General features: G+C 34.2%; 2 protein-coding genes across 6 annotated transcripts; one reads left to right on the forward strand and one right to left on the reverse strand.

Moving 5' to 3' along the window:
• The first annotated feature begins 6,829 nt into the window (after nt 1–6,829).
• On the forward strand, nt 6,830–8,059 carry LOC123005336 (mesoderm induction early response protein 1-like). 3 transcript variants are annotated; one of them, XM_044399030.1, is made up of 3 exons: nt 6,830–6,977; nt 7,040–7,436; nt 7,485–8,059. In XM_044399030.1, the coding sequence occupies exons 2-3, from the start codon at nt 7,088–7,090 to the stop codon at nt 8,000–8,002; spliced, it is 867 nt and encodes a 288-aa protein (XP_044254965.1). In that variant the 5' UTR covers nt 6,830–6,977; nt 7,040–7,087; the 3' UTR covers nt 8,003–8,059. The 3 variants fall into 3 exon arrangements, with proteins under 3 accessions (XP_044254965.1, XP_044254964.1, XP_044254963.1); XM_044399029.1 differs by having other exon boundaries at nt 6,830–6,987; nt 7,040–8,059; XM_044399028.1 differs by having other exon boundaries at nt 7,040–8,059.
• Nucleotides 8,060–8,452: 393 nt separating this feature from the next.
• LOC123004871 (low-density lipoprotein receptor-related protein 4) lies at nt 8,453–23,045 on the reverse strand. 3 transcript variants are annotated; one of them, XM_044398370.1, is made up of 15 exons: nt 22,651–23,045; nt 19,672–20,320; nt 19,424–19,617; nt 15,980–16,112; nt 15,509–15,615; nt 15,298–15,457; nt 15,096–15,246; nt 14,730–15,046; nt 14,496–14,682; nt 13,491–14,435; nt 13,292–13,442; nt 13,075–13,236; nt 12,812–13,027; nt 10,261–12,761; nt 8,453–10,211 (listed from the first exon to the last, which is right to left on the reverse strand). In XM_044398370.1, exons 1-15 carry the CDS (start codon nt 22,724–22,726, stop codon nt 10,032–10,034), a joined length of 6,129 nt encoding a protein of 2,042 aa, XP_044254305.1. In that variant the 5' UTR covers nt 22,727–23,045; the 3' UTR covers nt 8,453–10,031. The 3 variants fall into 3 exon arrangements, with proteins under 3 accessions (XP_044254305.1, XP_044254304.1, XP_044254302.1); XM_044398369.1 differs by having other exon boundaries at nt 13,491–14,447; XM_044398367.1 differs by having other exon boundaries at nt 15,298–15,615.
• Nucleotides 23,046–23,448: the final 403 nt, after the last annotated feature.

Below are 23,448 nucleotides of genomic sequence, written 5' to 3' on the forward strand. Positions count from 1 at the left end.
TTCCTGTTTCTCACCTATCAGTGCATCAGTCTCTCTAAAAATATACAACAGGAAAAAAATTAAATTCACAAGTCATCGTTCTTTTTGGTTGGCCAGTGGCGTGTAATGTAAATTACACAATTGTTTTTACAAATTTAAGACCACCGCAGCAACTAGCAAAGATTTTGTAAAAATATTTGTAATAGAAATTCTTTAATTTTGGCGTTTTGCGTAATTACAGAAGACTATTTTAACAATTTTTGATGTGAAAATAAATACAAAATTGGACGATGAAAGTCTGTAGATTTATGATTATTACAGATTCGTTATTAAAAGGTAATGTCATGGGACAGAAATTTTTGCTATTTAAAGTGGTGCATTTGCTTACTATCTTGAATATGTAAAAATACATTTATAATTAATTAAATTATGAAGAGATAGTTTTAGAGAAAGGATAACAAAATTTTGGTTTGCTAACCCTGTAGGCGTAAGATGTTTCAGAGTTTTAGTTTGGGAATTTCTATTTGGATGTTTAAATAAGTTTTAAAAATATAAAAAATAACATGATTTGAACCAGAAGTTCTGATTGTCACTATATTATTCATTATTTTATTTGAAATTTGCTTTGAGCAACCAAAACCATAAAAGCAGACGCAGTGATTTTGAGGTGTGCAAATCTTATTTTCCGTAAAACAACAATGCAAATTAAACGTTACATCAGCGACCATCGCGAATTAAAATTAGTTCGATTTATTCTAAGGTAATTTTCTAAATCAAAATTTAGAAATTATTTTTCCTTTGTTTATAAATATGACCTTCGTCATGCTTACTGGCATCAAATAAAAGAAAAAACCAGGTTGCCGGTTGACAAATTATGACAAATTTGAATAAAAAGTACAGCAACAGAAATAATTGCACTTTGATCAATAGTACCTTAGAGGGCTAAGTTTTATCGATTGTGGTTTATCATTGTTATCTAGTGAAAGGGAAAGGGAATAAATATTTAAGTGATGAGTAATCCTGTTGTTGCTAAAACAAATAAAACGATTGTTGGCTAAGATTAATCATAACAATTATTTGAAGGGATTTTTATTGCATCAGTTCTCAGATTGGCATTTGATTAAATTAGCTTTATGTATTTGTGAAATTTTGTGCATTAACATTTACCTTGAGGTCAAAAATTTGAACTTGTAAGAAGAAAGTTACCAAATCGAACAAAATTACTCAAATCAATCTGATATGAATTTTAATGTTTCGCATAAATAAAGCGTGGTTCAAATATTCCGTTTTGCTTTCAGATTCCGATTTTCGTTTAAATTTTCGGTCAAAAATCTCAAAGACGTCCACTCCCATGTAGTAATTATCACGCAGTAGAATCACGAATGTGGCATATAAGATAAATCCCTCATTACCTCACCTCTGACTTTTCCCTTCTTGGCGATGTTTGAACGAATCGGAAAAAAATACACGTTTTACAAATATTTGTGAAAGTGACGTCGATGACATTGCGTGGATTTTCGGAAAAAGCTCGCAGGGAAATTCGGAGATTATGTTGTAACTTACACTGCAAACGAAAATAATGAAAATGAACGTGGCATTATGAGTTTAATTAAGACACTTTCTCGGGCGGGAGCTTAACAATAAGCCCGTCACAATAAATTTGCTTCTCATGTTAAGAGCAAACTCACACAATTTTCAATGAAAATTACTTTCGATGACTTTCATCGAATTAAAATAAGCCGTGGCGTATTAGATCTGGTTAAGGATCAAAACGCAGACATTTTTTCACTTTTATTAAAGAAAAAAGTAGCGTTTTTACTCTTATAGAGGAAACCTAAAAACAAAAAATTGTTAAAAGCTTATAGAGTCAGAAGGGGCCTTGACGGTAATTTGGATTTTTGTTATTTTATCTTGATATTTTAATCAATTTTTATTTACTAATCGTATTGTTTAATAAATGTCAAAAATAACATTTCAATATAGGTACCCACCTAGGTATTATCCCTGCGTCACATACTATATTTGATTACATTTTTATCAAAGCATTTTTATTTATTATTGCAGTATCGTAGGTAAATTGATGATAAAAAATTAAAAGAACAAATATGTTTAAATATTTATAAAGCAGATGTTTTGTTAGAAAAAACAGTAGGAAGGTAATCCTATTTTTTTGAAAAAAATACATATCATTTATACATATTTTGATATTGTGGAATTGAATAGAAAATTGTAAAACCAAAATAAATTGAAAACATTTAAATTTTATTTTGTTACTGCTATAGAATTGTTAATTTTGTGAAGAAAGTTTTTATAGTTGATATTAGACAAATATTAAGTAATGACAACACCGTTAGGCAATATACTAAAATTATAAATGAGTAGATTTGATAGAAAGCAGAGAAAATTAAAATTTGCATAGTTTAGTAAGTTGCAACCTTATAAGCAACTAACTGTTTTGTTGAAGGTTAATAAGTCCTATCTCTGAAATAATTTTGCATAATTCGTTATTCACTGAAGATAAATCTATATCTGAAGCCATTTTTAACACTTGCATGATCTAAACAAGGAATGTTGACACCGTGAGAATCACGGAAACGTTTATATTAAAATAAGGAAGTGCCGTGAAATGATCTGAGTTTTTCTCGCTAGTATTACGAGTGACGTAGCAATTGCAACCGTTCAAGAAGTGTAATAATATATTTAAGGTATAGTCGGAACGGAAAGAGATAGTTCCGTTGATAATTTTCCGACAAGGATGTTGTTTTTCTTGAAACAGAACACTGAATTTTTCTAGTCGATTACCTTTGCATGCTCAAGAACGCCAGGGTCGAATCCCGGTTGTGGCACAATTAAAGCAGAATACCTGTAGAGTTAGTAGATATTAATTATTGCTAAATATGCAGCAAAAGCACGCACGCTGAGTACACGAGACTTGGAAATAACACTTGATGCCTGTGGAGCTTTTCGGTCATTTATCCACACTTTCTAGACAATTCCAGACGATTTTCTGATTGCGAAACATTGACACGAAAGAAAGTAAATTACCAAAACGTTTTAAATCTCGTCAAAGGTTACACAAATTAATTTTAATAGATTCAAATAGAAAGCATTTTTACGCATTTATATCAATCAACTCTCACGTGGATAAGAAATTTGTAGGAATGTTAAACGATAAGAGTAACATGACAGGAAGGCCGACTAGTCACATGGAAATTTGTTATTTGCATATATGAAAAAGAAAAGACAAGACTCGTGCCGCTTTAATAGTTTTTATGATAATTTTAACAGTTTAAATGTCAAGTTTCAAGACCTTCAGGGTTTGTTTTTTTTTTAATTCAGAATAAGATTCTTCTGCCCATAAATAGATTTACAAGTGTTTCAATGGCAAAACTTTTCCAACTACGTGTTTCCTTTATCGGCTACCAGTCGCAAAGAAAGGCTTTTTGTTTGTGATTAAAAATTAACAAAAGGAGTTACAAGGTGGAGTTTAAGTAGGTTACAAAATAAGAAATTTTCACCGATTTTATTACTTCTGATGATTCACAAGAAGAGGAAAAATCTTATGAATAAAAAATTGTGCTGATCCAAATGATTGTAGGTCACGAATTGCTACAGATTGTAGTCTTGAACAGTGAAATCATCTCAGATACGTGAATAAAAGTATCTCTATCAAAAGATGATACCGGATGATTTAATGCCTGCCTTTCTCTTTCGGGGCTCTCCATGATTCCTTTTTTGGTTTTGTTTAACGTTTTGTATTTAGAAAAGATTGCTGCTATTTATGTTGGGGAAGGTTTAGAACCAAAGTGTTGTCTGTTGGTTAGTGTTTTTATTTTTTAGCAACATTTCCATTCTTGCATTTTTTTTCATGTCACAATATTGTCACGAAAATCTTCCGATTGTCTGTCAGAAGTCCACGAATGTCGTTGGAAAGTGGAGGAATTTGACAAGTTCTCGAACGAGTTCGTGGATGTATGTCAGAGTAAGTGCCAGACTGCATGGCCCAACTTCGATTGCCCGTGGCAATTTTATCTTTCATTTTTCATATCCTCGGAACGCATTTCGGCGCGTAACACTTCCTTTCTTATGATTTATTATTTTCAAAGAACAAAAAGCGCTACTAAATCATTTTATTTTTAATCTAGTTTCGTCCGAACAAAGTAGTAATTCTGCGAGATTAGCAGGCATCAAGCTTTCTGTTTTATTACCACCAAAAATTGTAGGTCTGTATTTGGAATTTATTTGGGGTCAACGAATGCAATGATCAGTCAATATTATTACTTTCTCGATGTTTGCAATGAATATGAGCTACATTTGCGCCAGTTTTGGTGTCAATAACATGACAAGGGAGGAAACGCGGCTTGGAAAGAGCGGTTTTTTGCACTTGTTCTTGTAATAATTCAAATCGTAATGACTTTTTATGGTTACTATACATAAGAAGTGATAGTACTTTGTAGAATGCGGAGTTTGATGACTGCATAAGGTTGGGTAATTTAACAAATTGTATTTTTTGGCTGTTTGTTAATTTTCTATAGTAATTTAGCTTCGTTTTGCTTTTTGTTTAATCTAATTTATTTTACATCGAGTTTACAATAATTCTTAACAGCAAAAACATGATAAAGCATGTTGTAAAACAGAACACCTAATATAAAGATATCTCAGCAAGAACTAGTTTACAATTAGACTAATGTTCATACAAGTTTCATCTTTGAGTGCTCTATTTTCAATGTTAAGTAATGAGACTTGGGTTCAATTCTTGAGAGAAAGATATTAAAGTTTTTGTTAGGATTGTTGAAAGTTATTGTTTTATTTATTTATTATTAGGCAGAGGTAAGGGGCCTGATGTTTTTTAATTTAGTAACTATATCCTAGTAAAAAGGGAAAAATCGAAAATTTTTATTGTAATTCGAATAATTTAAATTTCAAATTTCACAATGACCTCAGAGACACTTATTTCACATACGAATGACCTAAACCTTATGACATTGAAAGTCGTATATTATTTATTCGAAGCTGAAAAGTTCTTTAAACTGAAGTTGTTTGAAAAATAAATATTAAAAAAGTCAGACAGCTATACTCTAACCATATAGACATAATGTGATTACGAACAAAATTAGTCCAAATAATAAAAAATGGTAATTTTTAATTGCGCTTATTTTTCTTTGTTGTAAATTAAAACAAATATTATTCAATTAAATCTTGTATTGTTTTCTGAAATCATAGTTATTTGTGCCACTAACACAATTGTTACTATTTAATTTTCATACATATTTAGTATAGGTAAATTTATGCAAACACTTTTTAATATCTTAAACAATAGGTTTAATTAATGTTTATACGTTTCTATAGGCCGTAGGTGGAAAAGTAATTGATTATTATCGAGATTATTATAGACGCGATGTAATGAGAGATTTAATAACAGGTCAACGGGTTTAAAACTGCGTGTTTTCAATAAATTTCTTTAAAAATTCAAGAAAATATGTTTATCGAAAATTGCATTGAACTGTATGTATTTTTACGTCGGCTTTTCGCATTTAATTGGTTTTGCTTTTGATGGTTGATTTATTGAATCGACATTGGCCGGAAACAACTCATCGTAGCTACTTAATAGCCGAAGAAATAGCATGATCGCAACCAAGAATTAAATTACATTGCCCTGTCGATAATTTGCTCGTTGTCTAACCGCCGCATTACTTAACATAAATCCCCTCTTAACATTTTTCTTCGTTTATTACTTTAAATTCATACTTATTTATCGTGCGCGCAGAAATGGGAAAACAACATTTGCATGTCCGGAGGCGAAGAGTTCATGTGTCACTAGTTAAACTAGGAGGAAAAGTCTTGCAAGAAAATAATGGCAATTAATGATTGTAATAAAATCGTAAAATTCTCCAGTAATTTTTCACGTGATTTCTCTTCGTGTTCCATTCAACTTGACTTTGACTATTGACAGGATTATAATAATTACACAGGTTACGAAACGAACATTGCTTTAAAGCACTTCTTTGCCATTTAATTAAATCAGTCCTGTCGAGGCAATTAATGTGTCGGAAGTGATATGTTATAAAAAAATCGTAAGAATTTTCCTTTAGCACACGTATGTCGGTCTCCAACATCCATCAAAATTAATTAATAATCTAATAATAGTGAATCGGCATCGGAGCTCTCTAAAGTCGATTTTTAGATTATATCGCTGCTACTCTTATTAAATAAAAACAAGTTCTCCGCCGAGAAATATATACCTTTTATTTATACTCCGGATAAACGCTGACGCAAGGAATTACCATGATAAATCATTTTTCCCCGGACGAGGAGATTTTTTCGAAATGAAGAGTAACACTAAGCGCGCAGGAAGCAGGCCTTTAGGTCGGCTAGGATTAACGGCAGCAATTTATTTGATGTTCTTTGGTAGATAAATTTATTGACCACTAATGACCTTTTCTTTTATTTTCGGTTTTGGGTGTTCAAATGACATTATTTTTGAACGCGTTTTAAATTTAATGAAAAATTTCCATTTGCTTATAGTAGAAACTTTCATGAACAATTAATTTATTTGTATTAATGACTTGCAATAAAAAAAAACGTTTCCATCCATAAAATTTATTAACAACCTAATTAGCAATTATATTCTCAAAAATTAAATGAATATTAAGAATTTTGACTATAAATTGAATTTATGTAGGTAGAAGCAATAACACAGAAAATATATAATTATTTATTTTTAGGTGTTATGAGTGTTATGACAAAATAAAGTAAAATAAGGTAAAGCCGAGGGAGGGTAAAGCTAAATGTTCTATCAAGAAATTGATGTTTAAATTTGGCGCCCTTCTTCTTTGTTTATAACCTCAAATCTTCGTGTTTCACTCACGTAACCACAATTTTATTTATTTTTTACGATAAGATTTATGATAGTGCAATAAAAGAAACATATTTTTGGTTAATTTTTAAACTTCCTTTATATTTTTCAGTACAATTTATGTAAGATATGGGTGAAAAACGTGAGTATACGTAAGTTATGACCAAACCTGCGAGTTTTAAAAATCTTTAATTTTTTTTGTAGCTTTTTAAAGACAAAAAATGAGACTTTTTAGCAAGAAATAAGGACGGTATGATGGCAGAAGCTCCATTTTCGGATGAAGACAGCGGCCCCTCAATCAAATTCTTCAGCTCTTTAAATTACTCTAACGGTGATGAGAATAAGCAAAAATCCGATTTTCAGTCAATATTAGAAGATAATTTAGTGCCTTCAGAGGATAGCCCTAAAACTAATGGAAATTCTATTTATTCTGAACAAATTGAGCAACAAATAGTGGAGTCACTCGACCAACTTTCAACAAAATCAGACCAGAATTCACACAGTGGCGAGGATGATAGTGAATCTGATGAACAATTTCGGAAGAAAGCTCGCGTTGGCAACCATTACCAAGCTAGGATTCCAAAGTATTTAAGCGATTTCAGTGAGTATACAAAAGAGGATGAGCTTCTGTGGGATCCATTTATCATAGACTCAGAAAGTGTGGAAAACTTCCTGAGGAGGATATCTTCAATCACAAAACTTCTAATCCCAATGGGGAACCATTTAAGGGACGATGAGGAAGCTTTGTACATTTTGCAAAAACACAGACATAACGTTGAGAGTGCCTTCCAGGACCTCAGCGCCAGTCAGACGAAAAATCCAGAAAAGTTGAGCGTTTGGAGCGAGGAGGAGTGTAGGAACTTCGAGAAGGGGCTCTTAAGTTTTGGGAAGAATTTTTTTCTTATTCAGAAATACAGAGTTACCACTCGTCATGTCGGTGAATTAGTGCAATTCTATTATTTGTGGAAGAAGACAGAACGATATGATTTGTTCGCAAATAGGATGAGAAGTGGCAAGAAGAAATATTCTTTAAATCCGGGAATTTCTGATCTCATGTGTCGCTATATGGGAAGGCAAACAGGGGGAATGGAGACTGTGGGGGCCGATGTGCAATTTATTGTGACGGACTCGAGGAAAGATGTCGCCCAAGAGAACTCTCAGTATTAATTTTTCACGTTTTTGTGAATACAGACGTATATAAGAAATAAATATTGACTATGTTAATGTGACTTGTTTTTTTCTTTTTTTAAATAAATCTATTATAATTGGAAATGTGTGATATTTTAACACTGGATAATTGCCTAATTTAATTAGACCTTTAACTACCTTTCCATTTCATAAGTAAGCAAAAATTATGGTCATTCAAAGTTTTTATATATGCAACTAATAATACTATTGTGTAAAATTTGATTGCTTAACCTCTAACATCTTTAAATTTAAAGCACATCTAGAAAAAAATCATTTCATTAAGGAACTTGTAAATTCAATAAGAAGTAAAAAAAAATACATTGATACGAGTATTAAGTATTGCAAAAGAGCACATCAATCTGTCAAGGTAAATATGTTGGGATAGTATTAAAGGAGAGTTAATTTTTTGCATTGAAATGAGTAAAATACTTTTAAACATTTAAAATACATCGTTTATTATCATGTTTCTCACCGGAGGCTCGACAAGATTCATGAATCTATAGATTGCATGACTTATAGGTATAAACATAAATAATGGCTAACATTATGTCTTACAGTTTAAAACATTGATTTAGAACATATCTACTTACTGAGTTATTAATATTGTAATGGTTCATATAACAGAATATAACAATATTAATTTTCGTAATCAGATATAATCCCTTCTTAGACGTTTCTCTATAAACGAAATTAAAAACAGGTTGTATAATTGTTGTTATTAGTAAATCATTTTTGAGCCAGTTCGTTTCTTTATTATTTATTAGTATAATTATTGAGCTAAAATTTAATATTGATGGATCTTTTCACAGTAGGAATTGAAAATAAACTAGTCGGTTGATTTTGAATTCCTTATTTACAATGGAAGATGATTACGCCTAACGAATTACATTTACAAAAATTTAACTCTTCGTTATGAATCGTCCTATCACAAAATATTCATTTGAGTTAAATCGCCTTGAGCCCTATGCGGTTCAACTTTATGAATATGTTTGTTTTTTTAAATATATATAGTGTCAACTTTTTTCCTCAGTAACACACATACCTTGCTTCATACAGAAAAATATATTTAAATATTTTGTATCATGTACAAAATATTTAAGTACAATTTGTTTTGATTACTTGGTTAACAAATCCTATCAGTCAGTCTTAGTTTGTAAACACCAGCATACTATTTATAAAAAAATATTACTCTAAGTTTCTTACCATTCATTCATAAGTACATATGAGAAGGGTTTTTGGGTGTCATTTTTTAATTTCATTTCAACGGAAAATGCTGAGCGACGTGATATGAAGTTACATACAGAAACAGTTTAATTGTCTTACAAACGGAAAAACAATTATAGTTTTCTTTTATAAACAACTTGCCCTTTTTAACGAGATATGTAACATCTATTGGAATAGTTAAGTACACTCATATATCTTTATCAAAAAAAAGTAAAGAGAATATTCTTTATTGACAAAGTAACAAATAATAAAATTTAACAATTATCCTCTCCATCATAAATATATGAGTAACAAATGAAACGTTATTGTTATAGGTAGTATCTCTAACCGTGCTATAATAATAAAATATCTCAGTTTCTCGGGACTTTGTATCTCCAAAAACAAGAAAAAAATAGTAAAATTGTAGAAAAATACAAAATTTTCGCGTTTTCAAAGACCACAATTAATTTACTTTTTTTACCACCCGAAATTAAAGGGATGTACCGGATTGTGTCCCGTCTGACATTAAAAACGATAAATTTCTTCTACTTTGGCAACCTTTAAGTAAATTTTTTGTAATCTTTCTGGTTTCTTTGGCACATAATTACTTACTTACCGCAAGTGTTATACATTTGTGTATCGTCAAATTGAACTATTTTAAATGTGGTTTTATTGTCAGTCACCTTAATTTGACAATTTTCTTTTTCTTTTAAATTATTATTTACAACAATAGTGCAGTTAAAATGCAAGTTTCTGTTTTTTATTCGTTTTTAATTTAAATAGGTGACTATATGTATGTCTCGCTTTAAGCATCTGTCTGAAGTGCTTGAACCATTTCAATTTTATGGAGTGGTGTTACTGAAGGAGACCTTTCCAATTCCGGAGTAACAGTTTCACAGTTGGAACTGCAAGGAGTTAAAATTGTTGGAATGAGACTTGCTATTTCAGGACTGTTTGTTCCAGCAGTTTCTTCATAAACTCGTTCCTGTGAAACACAGTTCAAAAACAAATTTCACACAATGTTCACTACTCACTTGTGACTTGTCGTATTTTAATTTTTTCCAAATAAACTGTTTGCGATCACCGGAAGCCGCAGCAACTCCCGGCTCATTCCCAGATGAGTAATAATTAGGGTTGGAGAAACTTCTCCCAGTCGCATACAAATACTTCTTTTTCCCTTTTTTGAAAAGCAAAAATCCCACCAAAATTATGCACAACAAAATTATACAAAGCATTGGCACCAAAGTCATTATGTAAAACCGGTTCCAATGTTCACCCGATGATTGTTCCGGAGTTTCATCCAAATCTCTTATATTAGTCGGGTTGTACAAATCCTCATCGTCATCATCATCATAATCGCATTTGTAGGAACCACCAGGACATTTATTCGGAACCGGATTTTTGGGTTCGCCTTCTACACATTTACTATGGTCGTTGGGACACCCACAAGTGTAATTCTTCTGTTTGAAGAAACATAAATGAGGACAACCACCGTTATTGACAGCACATGGGTTCCAACCCGACTGCCGACTAGCTGTAACCATCGATAAACCCATGGCGGCTTCTAAGTACGACCGTACTATTACTACGTCTTTTCCCGATGTTTTATCAGCTCGAGCGACTGTTTTATGGACCCAATCCGTCCAATAAATATGTTCTCCAAATTGGGTCAAGGAGAAAGGATGAGTCTGTGGTATATCTAAAACAACTCTATTGCGACCATGGAGATCCGAAGTTTCAATTCGTTCTTCATTGAGAGTGGCATCAATCCAGTAGAGGCGTTTGTCAACAAAATCAATTGCAAGTCCAATTGGGAAACTCAACTGTTCATTTATCAAAATTCTTCGATCGGAACCATCGAGGAACGATCGTTCGATTTTTGGTTTTCCCCAATCAGTCCAATACAGATAACCTTTTCGCGGAAACACCGCAATAGAACGTGGGTCTTGCAGATTAGTCGAAATGATAGTTTTGCGATGACTTCCGTCAATTTTCGCCACTTCTATCACTTTGTTTCCGGTGTTTGTCCAGTAGATGTTGTTTGCGATCCAATCAACGGCAATTCCATCAGGGGAGGATAAGTTCGAATGGACTATATTCTTGATATCAGATAAATTAAACATGTTCACACTTTGTATCACGTTATTCCCAATATCAGTGTAATAAATCAAGCGTTTTTCCCAATGAAAATCAACATCAATCACATTGTTGACATCTTCGATGGGGAGTGTTACATCCCAGAGATCGTCAGTGTCGAGACTAATTCTATTCAAAGCGAAACGTGTTGCTAGAAGCAGATATGTCGATGGTTGTTTTTCACACACTTTTGGGTTCTTTTTCGACATTTTAATCCCAGTGGGACACGTACAGCTAAAACCTCCGGAATTCCGCAGACACAAATGGGAACATCCTCCATTGTTAGTCCCACAAGCATTTTCCGCAATATTGTCACTTTGCACCGACCTCACATCCATCAACCCATCCAATTTTTCCCGGATTTTCGCCTTATCAGTCCCATTGTTCTTATCAGCTCTATGCAAAGCTTGCGTTTGCCAATCCGTCCAATAAATATGACTGCCGACCACCACTAACCCATATGGGTGTGGGGCTTCGGTCACAATAATCTTCCGGTCATGTCCTTTCAAATCACTCGATTCAATAGTATGCAACTTGGCGTCGTTCCAGTAAAGTCGTTCAGTAGGTCGATCGATAGCTAATCCATTTGGCCACACTAAACCTTCAGTTATCAAGGCTTTTCGTTTAGTTCCGTCCATTTGTGCGACCTCAATTTTGGCCTTTTTACCCCAATCGGACCAAAACATGAGTCCGTGGTGGTAGTGCAGAGTGATAGCTCGAGGGTTATCTAGATTAGTACTGAAAAGTACTTTACGGTTTGAGCCATCGAGTTCTACCACTTCAACACTGTTTCTTTCGCCATCGGTCCAGTAAATTTTACGACCGGTTGAATCCACTGCGATTCCTTCAGGAGTTTGCAATTTGTGCGTAATGATGAGTTTAGCGTTTTGGCCATCGCGGGTGCTTTTCTGGATCACATCTTCAGCCTGATCGATCCAGTAGATTTCGCCAGTTTTTCGGTCGACGTCAACTGAAGTCACTAGTTTGAGAGGAGGTAGAGGTAACACTACATCGGCAATGTATGGAACATCAAGTGATATTTGTCTGATGACGTTTCTGTGAGCGAGGATTAGGAAATTAATCGGGCCGTTGGCACAAGTTTTGCCGTCTTCTTCCAGTTTTATGCCAGTGGGGCAAGCACAAGTGTGGTTATTTTTCGGTTTAAGAAGGCACAAATGGGTACAACCTCCGTTTTTGGTGCCACAAGGGGTTTTAATCATTTTGCGGTTCCGGTGAAAGACTCGCACATCCATTAAATCGGTTATATCCGACGCTAAGATGGTTCGATTTAAACCGGTATTTTTGTTAGCTCTCTCGATTGTCAGAGTGCGCCAATCGGTCCAGTAAATATAATTTTCGAAAACATCAAGTCCGAAAGGGTGAGGTAATTCTGGCCCTTCTGCAAGTTAAATAATAAGCAAAAAACTAGTGTTTGAAATGTTTATTTACCTATGATCGTTTTCCGCTTTGAACCATCAAAATTAGAACACTCGATCGCCTTGGTGCCACCATCAGCCCAATAGATTTTGCCAGCACTGTGGTCTATGGCAAGCCCATTGGGCCAGGTTAAGTTGCTACTTACGATAACCGATCTCATGGTTCCGTCCATCGCAGCCCTTTCAATTTTTGGGGATTCGGCCCAATCTGACCAATACATGTAGCCACCTAATCACAAATTTAACAAATTTCCAAAAGAATTTTCTTATTTTTACCAATAGGGTCAACGACAATATCTCTCGGCTTGTATAAATTATCCCAGACCAGGAGACTCCTCATCTCCCCGTTGGTTTTCGCCACTTCAATTCTTGTAGTATCAGCATCCGTCCAATAAATTTTATTAGTTAGCCAATCCAGAGCCAAACCGGCCGGTGTAACTGAATTTATAGCCGTCAACACCTGTTAATATAAAGTAATAAATCTCAAACTCACCGATATTGGAGTATACGATAACTTCTTGATTGGAACCGTTCCAGAGAGCACGATTAATAGTGTCACGTTCGACGTCCGTCCAGAAAATGTAATCACTTTCGGAATCCCAAGCAATGGCCACTGCTGATTTAACCCCATCGAGGGGAATCACCTGAGAAAGAACAACATTGGACAACGTAAATATCACTTGGCGTCATACCATCGAGTGTTGATGCACCGCATTGTTGTCCAAATGTTTGATCCTCAAATCCTTTTTGCGTGCAAAAATGAGCAACTTTTCAGGCTTTTGACAGGATTTCTTATCAGATTTTAGTTTTTGGCCCATGCGGCACACACACGTGTACGACTTCCGCTTCGGTAAACACAAGTGGGCACATCCGCCGTTGTTATTGCCACACCTGTTGGGGTATTTGGGCTGCCTTTGCGGATGGTAACTATGAATATCCATCGGAAAGTGAAGGTGCGAGTGGATGGTCCTCAAACCGGCCCCTGTTGCTTTATTCGCCGTCGAGATCGATTTCGTATGCCAGTCAGTCCAATAAATAGCATCCTCGAAGATAGTGAGGGCGAAAGGATGTGGTAGTCCCTTACTGATCACTTTTCGTCGATCATTCCCATTAAACAATGCTGTTTCAATGACGTTATGTTTGGCATCGGCCCAATAAATCCTATTCGAGGTGTAGTCCAAAGTGAGGCCGTTTGGCCAAAATACGGACTCGTTTATGATACTTCTCCGGTTGCTTCCGTCCATTTCTGCGCGTTCGATTTTAGGGTTGGGACCCCAATCAGTCCAAAAAACGTAGGCTTCGCCAGGGTGGACTGTTATCGCTCGAGGTTTGTCGATGTCATTCCCGGCTATAATCGCCCTGTGTTTACCATCCAAACTGGCAACTTCAATGCGACGAGTGCCTGAGTCAGTCCAAAAAATCAAATCGTGAATCCAATCCAAAGCGACACCGCCAGGGGATTGAAGTCCCCACTTGATTATGTCTGTGATATCAGAACCGTTCATTGTTGCTCTTCTTATTACATCCATTGAGACGTCCGACCAAAATATCAGTTTTTTGTTGTAGTGATAATCGAGAGCTATAGCATTGTGGAGGCCTTTCAAAATCGGGGTGTATTTACTGTTGCTCAAAGACACCTGTAATGACACCTTAGAAAAATATTTTTTTTGTTTTTGGGGTTTAATTCAAGTCAATACCTGTCTGATGTCAATCCGATTTGCAAACAGGAGAGTCGGAGGGTCACCAATTGCTTTACAAGTCCTCAAATCAGGTCGCAGCACATAACCCGTCATACAACCACATCTAAAACTCCCTTGAGTGTTATTACAAGTCTGGGAACACACCGGATCTGTTGCGTATAAACACTCATTTATGTCTTCACACCTGTTAACAAAAAATAGTTTTGGACCAAAAGCACAACAAAGTTTTACGTTATTCCGTCAGAAGCGAGCTTGTAGCCAGGTATGCAATCACACCCTTTTTTCCCGTCCGCTGTGGTGATACACAGTTGGGTACAATTCGTATTCGTTTCACACTCTCGTTTAGTGGGACAACCACTCTCGTCTTCCCCTTTCGGACAGTCTTTTTTGCCATCACATACGTGTTTTCTGCTGATGCAAAATTCGGTCGCAGTGTCGTTGATACCGTGACCACTGCAAGAAAATTTCGATTCATCGCAGACTATCTCACATTTGGATTCATCTTCGCCTTGTGGACAATCATTGTAACCATCACAGACCCATGTTTTCTGTTGAAATTCATTCAAAATTGTCTTAAACCAAAGAGAATAAACCTACCAAAATACAAGCACCATTGCTACAAGTGTGTTCATCAGGAGAACACGACCGCGCTAAAGAATAATCACAATTAGCTTCGTCTTCTTTTTCTTCACAGTCTTCTTGCTTATCACATCTGTATCTTTCAGGAATACATTTGCCGCTGTTACACCTTCAAAATATTAATTGAGTTAAACTTTTTCATCATTTTTGACTGGTTTACTTGAATTCGCCCGAAACACAATTTCCTGGAGCTTTTCCGCAATCATCTTCATCGCTCCAATCATCACAGTCTTTGTCGCCATCGCATTTGAACTTTAATTTGATGCATTGCTTAGAGGCACACTCAAATTCGCCTTCGTTGCAATAGGGTGGTGTTATGTCTGGAAAGGGGTTGTTTTTATTTGTACCCAAGTTGGTGTCGTGGTACGTACCACAATCACGTTCGTCTGAACCGTCAGAACAATCGACTTGGCGGTCACACTTCCAACTTAAAGAAATACAAGACTCGTCGCTACATTCAAACTCGTCCTCGGAACATCTGAAAGAAGAGACATTTCTAAGGGGTGGTTTTCAGGATAATTTCTAAAAATTTATTTAGATTTGTGTCGGGTGCATTCCTTGAAACGTGCATAAAAATGATATTTAAGGGCCAAAACAGCAGATAATGGGAGATACGTTAAAATGGCACTGTAGGCGGCGTCGATCGATGGAAAGAGGGTGGTTGGGTTACTATGGAGACCGATGCCCCAGCCAAGTTTACCTGTATAGCGAATAAAATAAATCAACTATTATTTTGCTAAAATGCCTAAAAATACATCGGTAGGGTGGGTGTAACAGATATCTTAATTGCATCCATTAGGCTGATGGGGCGACGGGGTTATAAACATAGATTGGTTGCTTACCCTGCTGTTTTCGTGCAGTTCAATTCGTCTGAAAAATCCTTACAGTCGTTGTCGTTATCACAAAGCCATGTCTTTGGTATACATAGGCCGTTGGCACATTCGAATTGGTCTGAACTACAATTTACTGTATAACCTGGAAAGGAGAAAATGTTTGTACGGGAAAGCATATCGGCTTTAACACATACAGTCGCTTATCAATTTTTTCTTTTCTTCTACATAGATTAATACTGTATAAAGTACAGGATGTACTCAATTTGAAAGGCCTAGCAAAAGGAACAAAAATGAGAATGACTTTCAGTGAAATGGTTTTTATTGTAGTTTTTTTTTTTAATTGTAATGGTCAATACGGTTTCTCTTGTACAATCAGCATTCAAAATTAAGTTTTCTAAAATTAATAAAAGTTAAGATGGATAGGACCCTCATAGTTCTTCTTTGGCATATTAACATTCTAATGCAAACAGAAAGTAAGTTTTTCTACCATAATCTTCGAAAGGAAAGTGACCAATTACTTCCCAGAGAGGTAAAATTTTTAAAACTTTTCTTCCCTCATCTGTCAAAATCAGGTACATTGAAAATATAGGTATGTAACTTTTCAGGAAACAGAGATATCAAAAAAAAATGTTATTTTTGAAGTTTTTCATGCTGGATCGTAGGAAAAATTATATGTGTTACACTAGAGGAAAGTTTCTTTTCCATTCCAGGTGGTTACTGTCCTCTACAATTCTCGGGCAGTAGCTTACACACCTGCGGGAGAAAAAGATACACTTTTCTCCTTCGTAATACAACTATTCCATGGAATATACAGGGTGTCCCAGCAAGTTGAAAAAGTCCATTAATGACCTTTAAATGGTAAAATTAAAAAAAAATGTATAGGACATTGATAGATACATCTAGTGCAACACCTAAAATTATTTTCAACCATACAGCATGTTCCAAAAATAAGTCACGAGACAAACTTGTGTTTTTCTCAATGAAACACATTATGTGTCTTGGCATTTTTGGATGTAGCCTTTTAAAACAATATTTTAAACTTTTATTTGTCGATTTCACTTAGTTTTAGAAATAAGAGTTAAGTTTTTTTAACGAAAACATGCACTTTTAAAAAAATTATTATACAAAAACTAAGACAGCTAGAACAAATTTTTTCTTACTTCTGCAAAGAAGAAACTACAGAATTTAAAGCTGTAGCAATTTTTTAGTGTTTTGTATTTGTAAAGATTAATAAATGAAGAAGTTTGTTGAAAGTTAAATAACTTAATTGAATGGAACACCCTATTTTTTATTTTTGCATCTAATAGATTAATAAATTATCTATCTAAAAAAGTAAACTTTTAATGTCTAGAATTGATAAATGAAAAGATATTTAACATTCAATATTAATTGTAGCAATAATGCCTATCAATATCTGGGCACTGTTGATACTATGGAAACCATAGTAATTCCACAATGTATCACTTATCCGTTGATTTATCTAGAGATTGTAAAAGCCGTTATAAATACTGAAATTTGAATTATTTGATTGTAGAAATAAAGAATAATGGATTTAGTTTAATACAAATGTGATTATTAAGTGATATTTCTTTCAACTGTGCACTTTTTGGCTACTGAAACAATAGTAATTATTATTTTTTAATGTTTAACGTTAAATATCTTTTTAGTTATTGATTATAAACACCTAAAAGTAAATAATTTTAGAAAGACACTTTAATAATCTTTTAAATGCAAAAACAATAAGTAGGGTGTTTCATTTAAATTTTTTAAGTTATCGAACTTTTAAGAAACGCCTTCATTTTTTTTTCTTTGCAAATGCAAAACACTAATAAAATGTTACAACCTTATACAGTGCGATCAAAAAGTCTTTCTATCAAGTAGGTGTCCTAGATGAGGATGGCAGTTCATATGTTATCTAGATGTCAAAAAATTATTTTACGGTTTCCTGTTATAATTTACATAAAAATTATTTTGACATTTCTCATTTGTCATTATGACATTTTAACTTCCACAGACATACGTTTTAAATTTCTACGCTTGCTTGGACAGACTTTTTGATCCCACTGTAGCTTGTACCTTCTTCTTCGCGGTAGTAAAAAAATATTTCTAGATGTCTTAGTTTTTGTGTAATAATTTTTTAAAAAGTGCATGTTTTCGTCGAAGAAATCGTCTTATTTTTAAAACTAAGCAAAATCGACCAATAAAAGTTTAAAACATTGTCATAAAAATCTACATCCAAAAACGGTAAGAAACATAAGGTGTTACATTAAAAAAGAACACAAGTTTGTATTGTAACTTATTTTTGAGACACGCTGTATAGTTGAAAATAATTTTAGCCGATGGACCAGATTAGTATCTATCAATGTCCTATATTTTTTTTTTAATTTTACCATTTAAAGGTCAGTAATGGACTTTTTCAACTCGCTGGGACAGACTGTATATTTGACGAAAACACACCCCTCATCGTTTTTACCTTTTGGCCTTTAAAATTAGGTTCCAAATTAAACACAAATTCTAAAATCGCATCTATTTTCTACACTAAATTAATTAAAATACATATACTTTGTTAATTTAGTTTCGTCCTAACTTCTATTTACTGGCTTTTTTATCATTGGGATTGAGGACAAATAAATAAAAATTAATTATCGATGGGGACTTTTGACACTTTATTCCTAATGGTGTACCCAAGATCTCCACCAAAATTTAGCTCTGTCGGAATTTTAGTTATTTGAAATGTCTATTTTGACCGGACTACAAAACAATACACAGTTTGGAAGTTTGTTTTTAATTATAATCGTGACCGACATTATTTTAATAACAATATTTATTTGTCCTCAATCCCAATGATAAAAAGCCATTAAATATATACATATATTGTATTAATTTCTTCTTAAGCAACAAGTAATAAACTGTGAAATAAAGTTGTTTTTTTTTACAAATTTAACAATATTCAAAATTCTAAAATTGTGTTGATGTGATAGTTGGGATACCCTGTATGTATTCTATACATATAAGATAAAATACTAATTTGTTAACAAGTACAAAAGACAACAGTTTTGTTTAAAACAGAAATGATATTTTTCAATTATCATTTTGTAACTACTTCTGTGAATTAATTTAATTATTCGAAGAACAAAGTATGTTACCGACTATTATCATATTTTTTTTAAATAGTTTTCGTGTCTAAATGTTTGTAATCTTTGACCCTTTATCTAAAGACAACATGATTATATTATTTTTTGGCACTGTTAAATTGTTTTTATCAATCACTTCTTAGAAATATATTGTAAATAAAAATTATCACGAGATCGTTAAACACTCGTGCGTCTGGAAGATAACTTTGAAATTAAACGCCGAACACTTTGTTGGTTTCGGGATTAAAGTTTCATTTTACAAAGTAAGGAAATACTCTTTACTGTAGGTCAATTTCATAAAAAATAACATCCAACTCACCACAATGCGTTTCATCTGAAAAGTCCCCACAATCATCGTCACCATCACACAACCAACTTCTCAAAATACACTTTCCGGATCCCGGACAACGTATAAAATTTTCATTAGCCTCACATTTGACATTACGTTGCGATTCAATTTCACCACATTCTAATTCATCTTCTTCATTATCACAGTCTTCCTGCCCATCACACCTTTAACAAGCCAAAAATAGGTACTCGATAACACCCAATTGCCAAAAAACCCACCTGTTTTTTTCATTTATACAAATACAACTTGCCACACATAGAAACTCCCCCGGAGCACACCCCTCCCCACACGGGTGTCCGTACGTTTCTTCCAACTGTTTCTCATCGTCTTCTTCAGGAAATTTTAATTTCATGTCGTTATTTTTATTCAAAAACCCGCTTTTACTCGGGAATCGTCCCAAACGTCGGGGATTGGGGTCTGGGGGTAACCCTCTGCCGGGAATAAAACCGTAATCGAAGGGGTAGCGTGTCCTGACTAGACCGTGATTGGGGCGTCCTTCTGAGTACTCCAACCGGCCCCCATACATACCCCTATTTGACGGCCGATCCATATTACTCGACGACGGTAAACTCGATAAAAAATCCTTATAATTAAAAATGGGGTACCCTGAGTACCTGTCATACTCCCTCATGGGTATGGGATAGGGTACAATAGGGTATGACTGAAGTGGCGGTAGAAAAATTCGTCTTGGATTAATTTGGTCTGGACTGATTGTAGTTCTAACGCCGTGTTGTCTTTGGCCAGTGGCGTAGATCGGTTTGGTGCCGGGGGGTCGTAACGACCCCGACCCGTACATTTGGCGGGCGGCACCTCGATGAGGTGGTGCTGTTATTATCGGGCTCGAGGTCACTTCTCCAGCACATCGTACTGGAATACAACATTTTTATTATAGACTTGTTGAAGAATGATTCTAATTAAGATGCTGGGCTATTAATAGACGCCTTACACACCAGAAATAGGAACTTAATAGTGGATCTGCTGTGCAGGAATGTTGATAGTATGCGACAAGAAAAAAGTTTTTAATTAAAAGCCAGTTCATCATATTTAGTCACAATGAACTTGTGATGAATAAATCCAGTCCAGTGACACCAATGAAGATTTCAAGTTTTTGCCAAGTAAAATACTGTAATTGTTAGTTGTGATCTATTTGTTAAAAGATTAGTCATTCTTAAATTGTTTATGCATCCTGGTATTTTCCGTCGTTGATGAGAAGATATTTTCACGAATTGAGTTTGATTGATTGATAACAACATTAGAATCGTTTGTTCTATGCCGATAGCTCTGTAAGTAGGTAAAAATAAACTCATTTACATAACAAAGTGTTTATAATTTATTTCTTTGTTTTCGAAAATTAACAATTTCTAATTTCATTAACATTGAAATTAACTTTAATAAAAACTTAAAAATAAAAAGATACAATAACTTATTGAAAATTTTCCTTATTTAAAAATAAACTCTTTTAGGTTGCAAAGAACTTTAAAAATGGACAGGTTTGGGTTAATAAATGGCAATTAGATTCAAACCTTAAATAGTCTAATAACATAATTTTGTTAAAACTTTAGAAAACATGCTTTTATTTCAAAACTGGACGACCTTAATAACTTGATTTTGAGTAAATATATTTTCGAGAAAAAACAGGTCGATAAGGATTACGAAAAGGAATTCAAAACCATTTTTAAAAAACACTTTAGACTTCATTTCCTTCTTGTTAGCTACCCTTAGTTTAAAATTTCAGATAGTACCTCATACTCGTACTTTGCACATTAATCGCCATTAATGAAAACAAAATTCAGTGCTGTGTCTTTAGCAATGTTTTTGTTAAATGATTTTTTTAAAATATTGAGAATAGCTTTTATATATTTTTTTCATATTTAGGCATTTGATTTTTTTAAATGACCTTTTCTGAAACGAGCATCTTTTTCAAAATATAATGGTATAGTATATACATGAATTTCTTATTTTTCATCATAACAATATTGATTTTAAAAATCTATATTTTAATAATTTTGTGGGTGGTAATAGATAGTAGGTATACTCTTCAATTAGAGAAAGAAATATGCTCTTTTGTTTTTAACTTTATTAGTTTTGAAATGAATTTTAACATAAGAGTCAGATTCCATTAAGATGTAAGAAAAGAACTTATGGGTGTGTGCGGATGGTGTCTGGGATATTTCAAGTATTGCTTTTAAATTCAGACCGGTTACTTCAATTGCGCATAAATATGCATATAATATAGTTAAGAGCTCCAAAGTGTACATTAAGATTTTCCGATAAGATGAAAAGATATTTGGAATTAATATAAAAGGTAACTTAGAATGAAGTTAACTCCACAGGACTTACATTTATTTCTTTTTAAGTTTTGTCAAAAAAATAAAACCTAAATTTAAATCAATCGTTTTTTCTCTTTGTAAGTAAGAAATTGCAACCAGTTTTGGAATTTCCCCTGGTAGTTAAATGCAGCCAGTCTCAATTAAGAAAAATAGTAAATATGTTAAATATGCTTTCAGTGGGGCCACCCAACGTATTTGCAGCTTCCCACAGCTACATCTAATAAAATTAAAAGGAATGGTAGAAAAATATTTAAAATTAAAAGCAATTAACGTTCTTATACCTGAAAACTAGTTATCAATTACGAACCAGAATGTCTTGCCTTACGTCTGAAGCTATAACCAGAAACTGTCATTATGAAGACAATAATTAGACAGTGGCGGCAAACGTAAACATATTTTTTTCAATTTGCATAAACTTGCAGATAGGAAACCTGTAAGTGTTTAATTGATGGCAATTTGAATAATGGATAATGTGTGTCCCGTTAGAGAGAAGAGTAAAAATTATTTAAAAGTAATTATACTTTGAATATATGTTATGAGTAAATTTTTCAAATTGTGGTGTTGGAAATAAATCCACTTAGAACAAATTAGCAACAAATATAATTAAAAAATGAAAATATTATTGCGTAACATTCAAATCGTAGTAAACTGAGTTTGCGGACTAGCAAGGCCTCAATGAATGGTTCATTCAGTAAAGGCGAGGCCCACTGAACTGATCAATATTTCGCAACTTTCGTTTGTAGGAAGCGATTTTGACACTAGGGTGTGACATTTGGCTAAGATTCTCGAGGGCTAATCTTGGCTTTTTCTCACAGACATGCACCAAAGCGATTCAAGCACAAGGTTTTCCAAAATTGGTCAGCTTACCACAGCTGACTAGACATCCTAACAGTAGACAAAATTTGACAACATCCCCGTAGGGTTTATCAAAATCTCCTTTCATTCTTCCGTAGATGCCGCAAAGAGTGCAAGGGTGGTCGTTTACACCCTTTCCGTAAAGTCTCTTCTCTTATAGCTCGACATTGAAGCGCGATTTATTCAACTCGTTTGAAAAGAGCAAGGGGTGGGTCCTGTCAAAATCCTCCGCAGATTTGCTGCCATAAACAAGAGTTTAAAGCACACACCCGGCCATCGTTTCTCGAATCACTGAAAGCTCACGCCAAAAATCGATCGAAACGGCTTGGACCGCTTTTGAAAATTCGTGAGGGCTTTTAATTAATCGATTTCGAGATGAAATTTGACGCGCACGTTCTAAACCGAATCTTCAGTGAAACTGCGAATGTAGAGAGGTGGAAATTCATCCCCTCCCACTAACACATTTCGCGATTTTTAGACATATCGGCGTCTCTTTCTTTCGGACGAAAGCTGTTGTGCAACGGGAGAAGGCGCCGGCGCCAATTGAGCTTCCTACGCTAATTTTCTAGTCGCTGTTTACTTGAGATGAGTCGGTCTCCTAACTAGCTTAAAACGATACCAAACCATTTCCGGTTTGATTGAGTCGCATATTTCTGCAAAAGCTCGCGAAAGCTCAGCAGGAACACTCCTTTCGGCCATTCCTACCACTCCAGATATTGTCAACACTTATTTTTAGTTTTTCTTGTTGGCTTGTTCCTGTTGCTTGAAATAACTCGAGGAGATACCTTAAGGTGATTTTTATTGCTTGGT

The sequence above is a fragment of the Tribolium madens genome, unplaced genomic scaffold (assembly GCF_015345945.1).
Source record: "Tribolium madens isolate multiple individuals breed KSU strain unplaced genomic scaffold, Tmad_KSU_1.1 Scaffold_20;HRSCAF=117;Tcas5.2_LG4, whole genome shotgun sequence".
Lineage (NCBI taxonomy): Eukaryota > Metazoa > Arthropoda > Insecta > Coleoptera > Tenebrionidae > Tribolium > Tribolium madens.

Excerpts from the sequence above, each read along its gene's own strand:
- LOC123004871 (XM_044398367.1), bottom strand. The coding sequence starts at position 22,726 with ATGAAAGGAGATTTTGATAAACCCTACGGGGATGTTGTCAAATTTTGT. Across the intron at positions 19,618-19,671 it reads TGTATAAATGAAAAAAACAG|GTGTGATGGGCAGGAAGACT; the intron begins GTGGGTTTTTTG and ends GGCTTGTTAAAG. Across the intron at positions 13,028-13,074 it reads TATTGTCGTTGACCCTATTG|GTGGCTACATGTATTGGTCA; the intron begins GTAAAAATAAGA and ends ATTTGTGATTAG.
- LOC123005336 (XM_044399029.1), top strand. The coding sequence starts at position 7,088 with ATGATGGCAGAAGCTCCATTTTCGGATGAAGACAGCGGCCCCTCAATC.